Below are 15,493 nucleotides of genomic sequence, written 5' to 3'. Positions count from 1 at the left end.
TTTTGCAAACTCAGCCCGAAAAGTTCACTTAAATTTATATTACATGGTACAATTCACCTACTGAAAAGACAAAGTTACAAGAAGATGTGGCTCATGTAAAAACTTCACATCATCTCTAAAGATTACACAGCATTATAATGTAGAATTTATATATCGATCACCTTGTTATGCAAATGTTAACCAACACACACCCTGGTATGCAACATTTTGTAATGAAACCCTTATTCACCAAATTTACTGTTCAATTAAGTCACATTTTATACTTAATCATGGTTAAGCACACATTTTCCACTTCAAATACAAGGATAAGGCACCATCATAAAGTATTTTAAAAATTAGATTCAACTTCTGCCAAACCAGCAATCTCATCCCCAGACTAATCATTTTTAATGTTACCAAATTACACTTGCATAACAAAATACCTTACAGGCAAGAACAGCAGAGGTGCTTTGAAGTTACATCAATAATCTAAAATCAGTGCAGGACCATGTGCTTTAGACTTTCCATCATTAGATTCTTAAACCTGTATCTTGATTTTAAAAAATCCCATGCATCAAGCCAAAATAATTAAAACAGTTTAGCTGTACCCTGTAACAGTACAAATCACAATGAGATAAGTACTGAACACCATTTCATTATGGAAATCATTAGTACCAATCTACACTTCCACCGTATTTTCTCTCATGTTCTTTAAGATACTGCAACTACTTAAGCTTTTGATGTTAAAATAATGAAATTACAAATGGAATGTTAAATTTTTGTGTTAGCACACACACTAATCTAATTATTTACAAAGAAATATTTACAATCTTTGCATTAGCACAGCAAAATTTGTTTCTGGTTTCATATTTGAACTTTTTTAACTCCACATTTGAAAAGGCACCTTTAATTACATTTGTACAGAATGCTTCAAATCTTCACTTTTGCATGTTTATTCCTGATGTAATAATGTGGATACGCTCAAAAGATTCTAAATTTTGATCCCCTATCTTTGCGTAATGAGTGTATCCGACAGTCTTAACTTTTTGCCGTGAATAACAACTGATGTTCTTACGTATGTGATAATACATCACCATTTATTAAATAGGGGGTTTAGTAGTAGCTGAGAAAAACTAAAAATCCCTATGGATAAAGTCCATCAGCTAAAATACCAAAAACCCACACATCACTTTTCTTCTATGCAATTTTTCAGTATTTTTATGTGGCTGTCACAACTCTGCAAGTCTATTACCCCAAGTCCATAAAACTTCTTATGCTAGAAAAGTTCAGTAATTCATTTGTTAATTCTGAACAGTTTATTTTCAAGATCAATGACTACAGTTACCAATAGGCACAAAATATGGACCAAAAACTCAGTTTTGTTGCTATCATTATACCTCAATCACAACTCAAGGTGAACAACATATCAAAATTTTTCTACAATGAATTAACATGTCTATTCTGACCTGTTAGCAATTAAAGCTGAAGAAAGGAGGATCAAAATGCATATGTAAGTGTAAGCATATTAACTGCTTTGAAGCAACATTAATAATGATACTGTTATAAAAAAGAGTATTTCACAATGAATTAAAGTAAATCTTGTCACAACACAAAGAAACAGTTAACTGTTTCCCATAGTAAATCAATAATCACACTCACTTTAGTGTGTGTATGGTATCCTCTCCTCTGTGACGTCTTCTGCCTCTCATACCAGGCCCCATACCAAACAGACCACCACCAAATATCTGTGAGAACAAATCATCTGAAGAAAAGCCATGTCCTTCATGGGCTCCTTCTTGCATGCCCTTCAGCCCAACTCTGTCATATGTGGAACGTTTCTTGGAATCAGACAATACTTCATAAGCAAATGAAATCTCTTTGAATTTGTCCCCAGCTTCTGGATTCTTGTCGGGATGAAATTCCTTTGCCAACTTTCTGTATGCCTGGAAAGATGATTTCATTCATTTATAAAATCACAAAGAGGCTTATGGCTGACTAGTACTTACCTTTGGCAGGCAAAACATATTTCCTGCTGAACCATCTATAAAGTTTAAGTACTGTAAATGAAAAGCTCTACTTGTGGAATTAACTCGTTGGGATTATAGCCAAATATAATATATTGATTCATTTTTCTAACAAGAATTTGTTAATTCCCTTTCAGCACGATTTCTGCAGAGGAAAGTTTAGTCATATATATGACTTGACACATGCAGCACAACAAACCTGCATCACAAGTGTAAAATTAAACAAGTTGTGTTCTTCCTGCCCATATATTCCAAAGACATTAATAGCCCATTCAGAAACTTAGTTTCTTCTCCTGCTGGTCATTATATTGTAATTAAAAAAGAAAGATGATGAGACTTACCTAACAAAAGCGCTGGCAGGTCGATAGACACACAAATAAACACAAACATACACACAAAACTCTAGCTTTCGCAACCAACGGTTGCCTCGTCAGGAAAGAGGGAAGGAGAAGGAAAGACAAAAGGATATGGGTTTTAAGGGAGAGGGTAAGGAGTCATTCCAATCCACGTGGAATGTTTCCCTCTATTATATTCATTATATTGTAAGTTTAAATTAAAAAGACCAAAATAATCTCAACTGTAAATACTAACAACTCAACTAACTTCCCTTAATGTTAAAATTACCACTACATATGCCCTTAGTACAATTTCATCCACACAATCTCAAATTTACTTACATGACATAGAAAACAAGGAAAACAATGGAAAATGATCTCAGATTATTCTTACACTGAAGACAGAAGTGAGACTGTCATGAGGAAATTTGCTGTAAAAAAATTCAGTTGAATATAAGAATATCCCAAAGACCACTTATTAGACATAGTACCTTTTTGCAGCCAACAAAGCACTGGAAACAAAATCACAAATATTTTTCGTTGTGTAAACAATCCTAAATACTAGAGAACACTGCACAAGTACTAAAAAAAAAAAAAAAAAAAAAAAAAAAAAAAAAAAAAAAAAAATCAGACCAAGTTACCATCTTAAGGTAGAAAAAGATTAATTCTGAAAGCACACAACAAAAACTTTCTGCTAGATTTAACTGTGTGCCAAACTGGGGTTCTAGCCTGGAACTTTTTCTTTTTTGCACAAAATATTCTACAGGATGAGCTAGCCAAGCACTATTCATGACCTGTCCTCACACTTAGCTCCAACAGTTTCTTATCTACCTTTCAAACTTCACAGAAGTGACTAGGGCTCCTGGAAGAAAGGATATTGCAGGGATTTGGCTTAGCCACAGCTTGCAGTATTGTCTCCACAATTACTTTTCCACTCACCACTGCACAGTGAAAATTCATTCTCATTACTGGGAGAGCATTTCAAGGAAAACAATTATACAGCAGATGTCCAAACTACTAAGGCAGCTTGTGAGCAGTTTAACATGGCATAAAATGGAAACAATTGCACCACTACAATCTGCAGCATATTTTTAAGACCCATAAGCACACACAAAGATATATCCCTGGTCAATAATGTATGAAGCCAACCAGACAGAATTGCAATCCCTCCGCAAATGTTATCTGGAAAAATGCCGAACATTAACTGAAAGAATGGAAATTTTTAAAGTGTAGCATATTGATTTTTACTGCATAATTCCAAACAAATTCTACTGATCACTTACAAAATGTCAAACTCGAGAAAGGAAAATCTATTGACAAATAACCAAGTTGGTCAAAGTAACTTTCACATTCCCTTACTTATGCTACTTGTACCTATATAAAAAGAATTCTGAATGACAAGAAGCCTTAAGCACAAGAAAAAGGTTCTGGTTCAAAGATGCAAAAATCTCATTACATTAAGCATTCATTATATCATTAAACTGAAGACAAGGAAGCACCATATAATTTACCACTTTAAACATTTCTCAAGATGTGATGCATTGGGAATAAAAATCAAAATCCTGTTTACTGCTGATAAAACACACTACAAAATATTCAAATACAACACTGAATGGTGATGGACAAGCAGCATATTATGAATGAATGAAACAAGCCGTCACTAAAAACAGGTTATTATATGATGTCTTATTCACCTCTACAAACAAATTTAATTCCATGTTATGCTAAATTGTTTCACAGATAAAAATGTGCAATTTAATAAGAATGAGCATGCAGAGCAATGTGCACTTCTCTTGACCCACAGGTGAGCAACATGAACAACTCCTGAACTCTACATATTGCTCCTTCGTGCTTTTAAGTAACTATCAGTAATTTTATTCTCAACAAAGACAACTGAATTTGCAGTAGATATGGTCAAAATTTAACATTGCTGAAAAGCATCTAAGGTAAGGCAAAAGTATGTAAATCTACATCTAACAAACACTGGGGGAGAGAAGTTTGCTACCAACTTAGCTTGCATTAATGCTGATTGTGTGTTAACGTATTCCACCTGTAGGACACGACAAACCAGTGTTATCTTTCATATCTGAGTTGCAACCATGTTAACATTGAACTCACTACCCTTTGAAGGGCACCATCTACTGTTTCACACACAACACATTTCAATTACAGAATATTGAAGATTTGATGCAGCAATCATTCAAATATTGTACAAATAACGAATCACACCATATTTTAAGTGAGCCAGTATGAATGAATAAGTATGCATTTGTTACTGTTTACTGGCTACCACATGATTTCAGGACACACATAGCACAGCAGCCAGTACTCATTCTGACATTTACCTTTTCAGCATTTTTGTTCTAACTCTGGTTATCTTGGACTGACTGACGTGAATACAGAAAAGCAACTGAAATCACTCAACAGAGGAAAGTCCACTGGACCTGACAGATACCAATTCAATTCTACACAGAGTATGCGAGAGAACTTGCCCCCCTTCTAACAGCCGTGTACCTCAAGTCTCTAGAGGAACGGAAGGTTCCAAATGATTGGAAAAGAGCACAGGTAGTCCCAGTCTTCAAGAAGGGTCGTCGAGCAGATGCACAAAACTATAGACCTATATCTCTGACGTCGATCTGTTGAAGAATATTAGAACATTGCATGTCGTTTTTGGAAACCCAGAATCTACTCTGTAGGAATCAACATGGATTCCAGAAACAGCGATCGTGTGAGAACCAACTCGCTTTATTTGTTCATGAGACCCAGAAAATATTAGATACAGGTAGATGCTATTTTCCTTGACTTCCGGAAGGCGTTCGATACAGTTCCGCACTGTCACCTGATAACCTGATAAACAAAGTAAGAGCCTATGGAATATCAGACCAGCTGTGTGGCTGGGTTAAAAAGTTTTTAGCAAACAGAACACAGCATGTTGTTATCAATGGAGAGACGTCTACAGACGTTGAGGTAACCTCAGGTGTGCCACAGGTTATGGCACCATTGCTTTTCACAATATATATATAAATGCCCTAGTAGATAGTGTTGGAAGTTCCATGCGGCTTTTCGCGGATGATGCTTTAGTATACAGAGAAGTTTCAGCATTAGAAAATTGCAGCGAAATGCAGGAAGATCTGCAGCGGATAGGCACTTGGTGCAGGGAGTGGCAAATGACCTTTAACATAGACAAATGTAATGTATAGCGAATACATAGAAAGAAGGATCTTTCATTGTATGATTATATGATAGCGGAACAAACACTGGTAGCAGTTACTTCTGTAAAATATCTGGGAGTATGCGTGCGGAACGATTTGAAGTGGAATGATCATATAAAATTAATTGTTGGTAAGGCAGGTACCAGGTTGAGATTCATTGGGAGAGTTCTTAAAAAATGTAGTCCATCAACAAAGGAGGTGGCTTACAAAACACTCGTTCGACCTATACTTGAGTATTGCTCATCAGTGTGAAATCCGTACCAGAACGGGTTGACGGAGGAGATAGAGAAGATCCAAAGAAGAGCGGCGCATTTTGTCACAGGGTTATTTGGTAACCGTGATAGCGTTACAGAGATGTTCAGCAAACTCAAGTGGCAGACTCTGCAAGAGAGGCGCTCTGCATCGCGGTGTAGCTTGCTCGCCAGGTTTCGAGAGGGTGCGTTTCTGGATGAGGTAACGAATATATTGCTTCCCCCTACTTATACCTCCCAAGGAGATCACGAATGTAAAATTAGAGAGATTCGAGCACGCACGGAGGCTTTCAGACAGTCGTTCTTCCTGCGAACCATACGCGACTGGAACAGAAAAGGGACGTAATGACAGTGGCACGTAAAGTGCCCTCCGCCCACACCATTGGGTGGCTTGCGGAGTATAAATGTAGATTAACTATTTGTTGGTTACTAACTGTTGCCAGTGCTTTGCATTTGGTGTGGTGTGAAAGTTCACAGAGTGTGTCTTTAGTGTTTATGGTTAATCTGTTGATACGGACCAGTGGCAGAGTTAATCCATAGTCAAGTTCACATCTTTCTGAACTGCTTCTGTTCTCTCCTTCGAGGAGTACAGTTGTGTCATCTGCAAATAATGTGGTTTTGCGTGCATCTACGATCAGGCTCAAGACATTAATATACAGGAGGAATAGTTAAAGTCTCAATACAGCACTGTGACACCTTGTTTAACAGTTTTAGTAGTAGACAATTTCAGAAGTTTGAGTTGGTTGTTAGTGTACTACATGCTGCCTTTCTGTACAGGATTGCTTTGAGACATTGCAATTCATTTGTCTACAAGTCCTCTGATACCATACTGTTCAATTTTTTCCAGCAATATCTCTTGATCCACTGCATCAAAACCTTTTGAGAGATCTAGAAATATGCCTGTAGTTTCATAACTAACAGATCTAGTATATTAATGCAGTTATATACTGCCTTTTCTGTCGACTTATCTCTAAACCCATGTTGGGATAAACTCAATAAACCTTTTACCTTCGAAGCCCACTAGTTTTTTATGCACAATTTTTCCAAACCAGTGACCCATGCAAAACATTTGCAATTTTAGAGTTTTAAATAATGACTATTTGGAATAAGTGTAATAATTGGGGGTATGGGTAGTTGTGGAAATTAATGAAATTGTGATATGCCTATATAGTTGTCAATCCACATCTATCATTACCTTTTCTTTGAAATACGGATTGGTTCAGATAATTTCAGTGCTTCTGGGAATGTACTTACCCAGAAAAATCAGTCAAGAGGAGAATTAGTGGTTGAGCAGTAGTATGCATGCAATTTTTGATGAGAGTTGCTGGAATATCATCAATGCCAGCTGAATAAGTTTTTTTACTCAGAGCTTTTGCATCCTCTTCTTGTTACTGGTAGTGAATATTTACTTGTGGATTTTAGTTGGTTTGGTAGTCGACATTTTGTGCCTGGATTATGTTTCACCAATTTTTCAGCTATGTCCGCAAAGAATCTAATGTGTTCATCACTGTTTAAATTCTACTTTCACTTATATAACTGTTTTCCCCTCTTCATCTTTTTATAGTAGTCCTCATTGCTCTTACTCTGTTTTTGGATTTAACAGTGTACTCACTGTGCATTCTCTTAGCCTGGATTATCATTTCTTAGGAGGCATGTGTAGCTTTTATATTATTTGTAACAACAAAATTATTGACAGAATTATTTAATTAGAGTGATAAATCGACTCACCAAACAGCAGCAGAAGACACAAAAGAAGGTTGTAATTAGGCAAGCTTTCAGAGCCAGTTGCTCTTTCAGGCAGACAGTTTGATGGAAAAGGACTGGAGAGGTCTAAGAAAAGGGTAAATTTCAGTAAAGTCACCCAGAACTGCAGGTCAGTGGAGACTTACCACAGGGATGAGAAGGAAAGACTCTTTCCCATGCTGTAAGTCTCCCCAGATCCACAGTTCTGGGTGACTTTCCTGATATCTCCCCCTTTTCCCAGAACTCTCCAGTCCTTTTTCTTCACCCCTCTTCCTTCCCCATCAACCCTTCTGCCTGATAAGAAGTCATTGGCTCCAAAAGCTTGGATAATTACAACCTTCTTTTATGTGTGTTTTATATTATTTGATTAGTTGAGGGGAGTCACTGTTTTATGTAAAACACATGAAGTATTTTTGGAGGAGGTTTTCACAGCTGGAGTAATTGTTCTTGTTTCCCTTACCATTATTTTTCCTTAGTGATTTTTGTGGAAATGCCTCTTCAAAATGGTGAGTCACTGTGTCAAGAGATGTCAAATTTTTTGTTGACTTTATTCACTACATATCTCCAATTTACTTATAAAGACATGTAGTTCTTGATTGTAATAACTTAGGCAACATTGAGTTTGAGGTATCTGTTTACATCAACATTCAGTATGGCAGTTCGGTGGTCACTGAGTCCTACATTGTAGATTTGTAGTGTTAGTCTAAGTTAATTTCTATTTGCAAGAATTTGGTCTAAAGCTGTCTTGGACACTGGTGTTATTCTAGTGGCCTCATTTATGAGACCATGCAGATTGTAAGATTTTGCAGTATTGATAGTCACGCTAGGATTGAAAGCACATATTAAAAATCACCACATGACACATTTCCACTGACTTTGCTTAAAAGAAAGTCCAATTGGAGCAAAAAATCATTAACGAGCTTTTGATAGAGGTATACAGTGAAGCATGTGGCAACAAAGCTTGCAGTGAATCAGGATGGAACAGGGAAAACACATAATAGATAGATCCAGACACACCTCATTCAATGACATGGTACAGTCTGCATTTGAATGTTGAAAGAAAGCCATTCGTCAGAAGCTTTCATTGATAAGGACCTTTGTTCTGTACTAGTTACATTTCCACTAAATGTTCACAAGATAAACAATTCTAGGAAGAGTTGCAAACTAATTACACATGTGAATGCTCCCAGCATAGCAAAATAATGCAGGAAAAAAAAAGCTGTGGACACAGAACAATAAATTTCATCAGGTCATTCAAAGCACAGTGAAACTGAAGAACCAATGAAATATCAACATACCCGTTAAGCTTATAAGGCTGGAGCCTGGACAGTGAAGAGCACTTTATTACAGGAGAACCAGTGAAAAGACTTAATGACTATAGTTGAGTCTCAAACCCTACAAGTTAAATGATATCACACAGAATAACTTTAATGTTGTGCCACAACAGTATACTTTCAAATGTGCAAGCAAAGTTGCTAGAAATTATGTACAGACCACCAGTGCAAAATATCTTCAGTGTCACCATGCAGGTTATCTATACAGCTACACACTCAACTTGAGATTTTATGTCTGTAGTGACTAACATTTAAGAGATATTACTGACTAAAGACAATGACAGTTCAGGACCATTTCTATTTTGTATTTATATTTTGTAAATATCCTGAATGGCGTTAAACAACAGTGCAACAGCCACTGAACTATTTCATCTGACATAACCACACAGGTTCCTGGTGCAACATTGCATTAAATTACACAGGAAAATATTATCTGCTTGCTTCACAACCATTCATTTCATATGGTTGTTAAGTTTTAGATTAGAAAGTGGACATATAACCCAACTTATGTCTCGTATGATAGATTTGAAATATGAAAGAAGAGTGCTTCTTTGTGTAATAGCTTTTAGACCCAATTAGTACCAATGAGGTTAAACAGTTTATCCCATCATAATCAACAAACAATATGGGTCTAATACAAAACACTGCCATGCATCATGAAAAATTTTCATTACAAAGAAATTCACAAATGTACCCAACACATTTAATACCCATTTCTATTAACATTTAATATTTTCCTCTACAACAGATCAGAGTAAAATTAAATAGGTAACTACATCACCCCTGTGAAAAATTATTGGCTTCATTCCATATCACATAAGAAATATCAAACAGCCATGGAATTTAAAAATTTGAACAAAATGCTTAACTATTTCCAGAGTTTCCATGACACAAATGACAGGGAAATTACTGGCCACAACATTCAGTAGTATATCTACATATATGACAGCAGGGAAGGACTAGTGGTAAATGCATATCCTACATTCTAAATTGCTCAAAATTAGTAACTATTCTGGCTATGTTACTGTACAGTACTGAACTGACAGTTACATTTCCCAACAAAAACACACTCCATTAACACCCATCCACAAAACTAGAGGAAAGGAAAATCTCTACTTGGGGAACTATTCTGCAACTGCAACTCATATCCCATATGGATTTATTGTTGTAAGAAAAACTTGTTAATTACTTCTCAGTTTGATTCTTACAGAGGAAATTCGATAAAGTCATTGTTGTTTAGGTCTTCAGTCCTGAGATGGGTTTGATGCTGCTCTCCATGCTACTATATCCTGTGCAAGCTGCTTCATCTCCCAGTAAATACTGCAGCCTACATCCTTCTGGATCTGCTTAATGTATTCATCTCTGTCTCCCTCTACGATTTTTACCCTCCATGCTGTCCTCCAATACTAAATTGGTGATCCCTTGATGCCTCTGAACATGTCCTACCAACCGATCCCTTCTTCTAGTCAAGTTGTGCCACGAACTCCTCCCCAATTCTATTCAATACCTCATTAGTTATGTGATCTACCCATCTAATCTTCACCATTCTTCTGTAGCACCACATTTCAAAAGCTTCTATTCCCTTCTTGTCCAAACTATTTGTCGTCCATGTTTCTCTTCCATACATGGCTACACTCCATACAAATACTTTCAGAAACGACTTCCTGACACTTAAATCTATACTCGATGTTAACAAATTTCTCTTCTTCAGAAATGCTTTCCTTGCCATTGCCAGTCTACATTTTATATCCTCTCTACTTCGACCATCAGTTATTTTGATCCCCAAATAGCAAAACTCCTTTACTACTTTAAGTGTCATTCCCTAATCTAATTCCCTCAGCATCACCAGAGTTAACTCTACTACATTCAACTATCCTCGTTTTGCTTTTTTTGATGTTCATCTTACATCCTCCTTTCAAGACACTGTCCATTCCATTTAACTGCTCGTCTTTGCCGTCTGACAGAATTATGACGACATAGGTGAATCTTAAAGTTTTTATTTCTTCTCCGTGGATTTTAATACATACAACATAAACAACAAATCTATTTCACAGACATAAAAACAAGCAGTTTGTGCCGTTCCAGCCCCTATATTCCCAGGACCCAAATTATTCAGAAACTCATGTTTGTCGATGAGAAGCATGAAAAAGAGACGAGCAGTGTTGTGTTTGTGGTGCACTTGCCCTGCGGTTTTATGAGAATAAGCTGATATGTTACAAGCTTTTCACCAGTAACAACTGACAAAGAGGCAGACAGTTGACAGTGAGGAAACAATTGGGTAAAATCCTAACAAGAATGTAACTACCGAACGCCCGGGGCACCCAGTTCCCAGGCAGAGAAAATCTCCAACCCGGCTGGGAATTGACCCCGATGCAGCAACACTAGTCACTAGACCACTATCTGCGGACAATTTTTAACAACCGTAATTCCACTTATACAGTTGCAGAAAATACTGAATTGTGGCTACAAATTAAGGTAGCCTTTCATGACAATGTAGCTACAAATAATCTGCCTCTCAAAATACACAATAACCTATGTACTGTAGAGCAAAAGGGTCGAAACTTCCATTGCTCCTATTTTAGTCTGTAACGAGAAACATTAAGTGCCAATTCCAGCAAACCAGAAATATAAATTTCCTAGATAATATATGGCTACTACGCCATAACTGGATCCAAGTCAAATGTTTTAAGTAAAACAGTTATCACTAAAATATCAGACCTCACTGGGAAAAAAAAATTATTTTCACCAGGGATGCAAATTTAACTACAAAATAAGATGTGTATAATGAAAGATTACTATTGCCTTCAACTCCCTAACAATCATCTTCCAACCTACCATCTGTCACACTACAGATCAATCTATTGCGCACACTTGCACAAGCTTTTACCCACTTCATCAGAAAAGGAGGAAAAAACATTCACTCACACATATAGCTGCAAAGTTTGGCAGCTCTTGCCCTGACAAAGGCTGTGGCCAAAAGCTCACATGTAAGTGTCAATTGTGCCTGTCTGCAGCTTAGCATGTTATCTGTAAATAAGAAGTAAGCTATCTTTTCCTACAGTGTTGACAAATCTATGTGTAGGACAGGTTTTGCATTTCTGCATATCAATATGAACAGCTAATTGTTTTGTATCATTCGTAACATCTGTAGCTATTGTCCATCCATTCAAAAGACTTAATACTTCATTTTTTTCAATGGGTGCATCAGCTGCTCTTGTCTATGCAAATGTTCTGTTAACTATAAAAAGGCAGTTTAAGTTTTAGTTGAGATCCATAGCCACTTTTTAAAAATGTGGAAAGTTAATTTTCGCATGCAGTTGATGTACTGCTCAATTGCTAAGGCGAGTGGCACAAGAAGAATTGAAAGGTACAAAAAGTAAACTCAGCAAACCATTCTCAGAAGATACTCTAATTCTGCAAAGCAGTAACTTTCTGCTAATTTTGTCAAATGGTTCAAATGGCTCTGAGCACTATGGGACTTAACATCTGTGGTCATCAGTCCCCTAGAACTTAGAACTACTTAAACCTAACTAACCTAAGGACATCACACACATCCATGCCAGAGGCAGGATTCGAACCTGCGACCGTAGCAGTCACGCGGTTCCGGACTGAGCGCCTTAACCACGAGACCACCGCGGCCGGCGCTAATTTTGTCACAGTCTGTGGAAGTACTGCACTAGATTAATGATAACTACTGCAGCCAACAGATCTTGTCCCTGATTCCTATTTATCTCTCAATTTATGTTTAGTTTATGGGTATGTATTCATAAAACTTCAATTCTCATAGCAATTACCATTCCACTTATAGCAGATGTAAGTTGCAATGACTTGACATGGGCCTAAATTTTCTGCTCATTTCTTTCACTTACTGTGAAGTATAAGAAGTCTCAAATCTTCAGTTAAGCTTTTGAAACTTGACTTCTTCACTGCCACTACAGGTTTTTCAACACATTAAACATGTTGAAGTAGGATAATTATTGTCTCCATTAGAAGTGCAACCAAAGAAAATTAACACCTGATTGTGAACATATATCTCTATCTGTTCTTCAGATATATTGCACAGAATCTGGTTAGGCCTACAACATACAAAGGTCGAAGCAAATGCTCTGTTCTCCACTAATAAGGCAAAATGGGTACAGTTCAACCAACCCTGATGAAACTGGTTTGTAAGTGTCCCTCATCATAATGTATCAAATACATGTAAAACCCGGCAGTGGTAGTTCCACGCTCATTTATGATCTAACTGCATTACTGGCACTACAGCACTTTCAAAAATAAACATTTCGTGACCATGTGATATTTGCACATTCGTTAAGCAATTTCGCTACCTGGATGCATACGGAATATCAGCTTCCGACGAGGTGCCTTCGTGCCACAGAATTTACAACTATCAGTATAAAATTCACCTGCACGTAGGTAAGAACACTACACAACCTTTCTCGTAATATGCTAAGAGGCAACTCTGGCACACAAATAACCACTTGAAATTTCAGTGTCAATTATGAAAAAATTCTAGATCGTCAACGCATTTACAAACTATATGTAAGGTACGACCAAGGGTCCACCACGCAATGAACACAAATACTTCTTCACGAAACAGCATGTCACGATTCAATGTGATGCAACAGATTTATTTAATTAATCATCGTGTCTGACAAAAGATCTGGGTCCAATAAATACATAAAGCGTTTCACATGAAAAAGTGCTTAACTGGCCAGCACTAGGTAAATGGCAAACGTTAACACAAATTTCTAAATTTAAAATATTAAGTGGGTACAAATTATTATTCCAACGTAAAAGTCACTTGTTCGTGCCTCTGAACAAATAGTATCAAAAACACGATTCCACACAGCACCCAGTACTAGAAGACAGGTGATCCTTAAAAGAAGAACATAATATTTATATTTCTACAACTACCTACCTTTTTAATTTCAACTTCAGATGCATTTCTACTCACACCTAATAAATCATACAACTTAGAATCCGCCATCTTCTAAACAAGGAATGACGTCCGCGATTGGACTCAGGAAGAAGAAACCTATTGATGGCTAAACTTGATCCAAAGTATGTCTTTACGAAGTGAATGTCAACGACATAATACCAAGTCAACGTACTTCTCGATGGTGGTCGAACAGCTGTGTACGAATCGATGATCGTCTACCAGATAGACCGAAAAACAAAAATAAAATAAAATATCACTTTAACTTTTATTCACAAATAGAACTGAAAGTAATTTGTTGAACTCAGTTCGTAAAATATAATTTCCAGAGGCCTCCCAAACGCAGATTCACATATCAACAGAACTTAACGGAACGAAACGTCTTACTCGTCATCATTAAATGAAGTGTTCACACAAGACAGAATACAAACACCTGCATTATCCGCATTGAACTAGGTATCTATAGTTCTCAAAGATGCAAGAAATCACAAATCGCAACTACTGCGGAAATACCACTGCTATTTTGTCTAAAACTGATATAGTGAGACGTGTCTGTGTACAATTAATGTAGACTGATTCTTACACAGAAGAAGACAGCAAAAAGCCACTATTAATAAGGCTATTTATTTAAATAAATAGCGTCGTAACCGGTTTCGAACTGCGAAATTCATCATCAGACACTGTTCACATGATTCACAAGACATGCAAACACATCAAACAATATTTATAAGAGAATACATATAGCCCATTCACCTTATGTTTTATCTTGCATATAAATATATAGTTGCAGCTGTATTTAGTCTTTCATTTTTATATTACTACCAGTTTCATGGCACTAGGAGCCACATCTTCGGGTGAAAATATAATTAAAACATTAGAGGTAAGAAGCTTGGAACTTGGTACTCAACATTTTATCTCTGTGAGAATGAAACACAGCTAAAAGACAGTGTGTCATTGAATAAAAAATGCTGGAAGTGGCACCATTCACCATTTTGGATTGGATTCCAAGCATCCTACTGGTTTATTCAATGATATTTCTGCCTTTTAGTGAGGTTTTATTTTGATGGACGACAAATGTTGGTACCAAGTTCCGTGCATTTTGGCTCTAATGTTTCAGTTATTGTTCACCTGAAGATGTGGCTCTAAGTGCCACGAAACATATAGTGATCTAAAAATAAACAACCAAATACAACTGCAGCCATTTATTAATACCCAAGATTATTGCTCAGAGCTGTGGTTGCCCTATCTATGAGGTTGTTTGCTTATCCATTATATTTTTTCCCACATTCAGCAAGCAACATCATACAAAATTACATTTTTCTCCTTCAATAGAGCTGACTTTTTCACTTAATAAAATGTTATTTAATGAAATTGGTACATCAATTTATGTTCTTATTTGTACATAGCATAGCCATCAGCTCTATTCAGTTATTGTAACACGTAAATCAGTTATCGCTTTCAGGTATCTGGCATCTCTCATAGACGAACATTCAATGGAAAAACACATCTGAGTCATTATGGAACAATCAAAGTTTGTAGCAAAAGCAAGGTAAAATAATAAAATAAAGACTAAGAATAAACAAAAGTACTAAATCTACAACTATAACATGAGTGAGTGTGACAGAAAAAGGTTGACTTCAGATGTTAATAGATAATGGCATACGGCAACCAACACC

General features: G+C 36.6%; 1 protein-coding gene across 1 annotated transcript in view; it reads right to left on the bottom strand.

The window, feature by feature from the left end:
• The window catches only part of LOC126161788 (dnaJ homolog subfamily A member 2-like), a 36,210-nt gene extending 22,254 nt beyond the window's left edge, over positions 1–13,956 (bottom strand). Inside the window, exons 1-2 of the mRNA XM_049917861.1 lie at positions 13,800–13,956; positions 1,639–1,922 (exon numbers count right to left, since the gene is read on the bottom strand). Coding sequence (XP_049773818.1) covers positions 1,639–1,922; positions 13,800–13,868 — 353 coding nt within the window. The 5' untranslated portion in view covers positions 13,869–13,956. The remainder of the gene's footprint in view (positions 1–1,638; positions 1,923–13,799) is intronic.
• Positions 13,957–15,493: the final 1,537 nt, after the last annotated feature.

The sequence above is a fragment of the Schistocerca cancellata genome, chromosome 2 (assembly GCF_023864275.1).
Source record: "Schistocerca cancellata isolate TAMUIC-IGC-003103 chromosome 2, iqSchCanc2.1, whole genome shotgun sequence".
NCBI lineage: Eukaryota > Metazoa > Arthropoda > Insecta > Orthoptera > Acrididae > Schistocerca > Schistocerca cancellata.
This window is presented reverse-complemented; position numbering and strand designations above follow the sequence as displayed.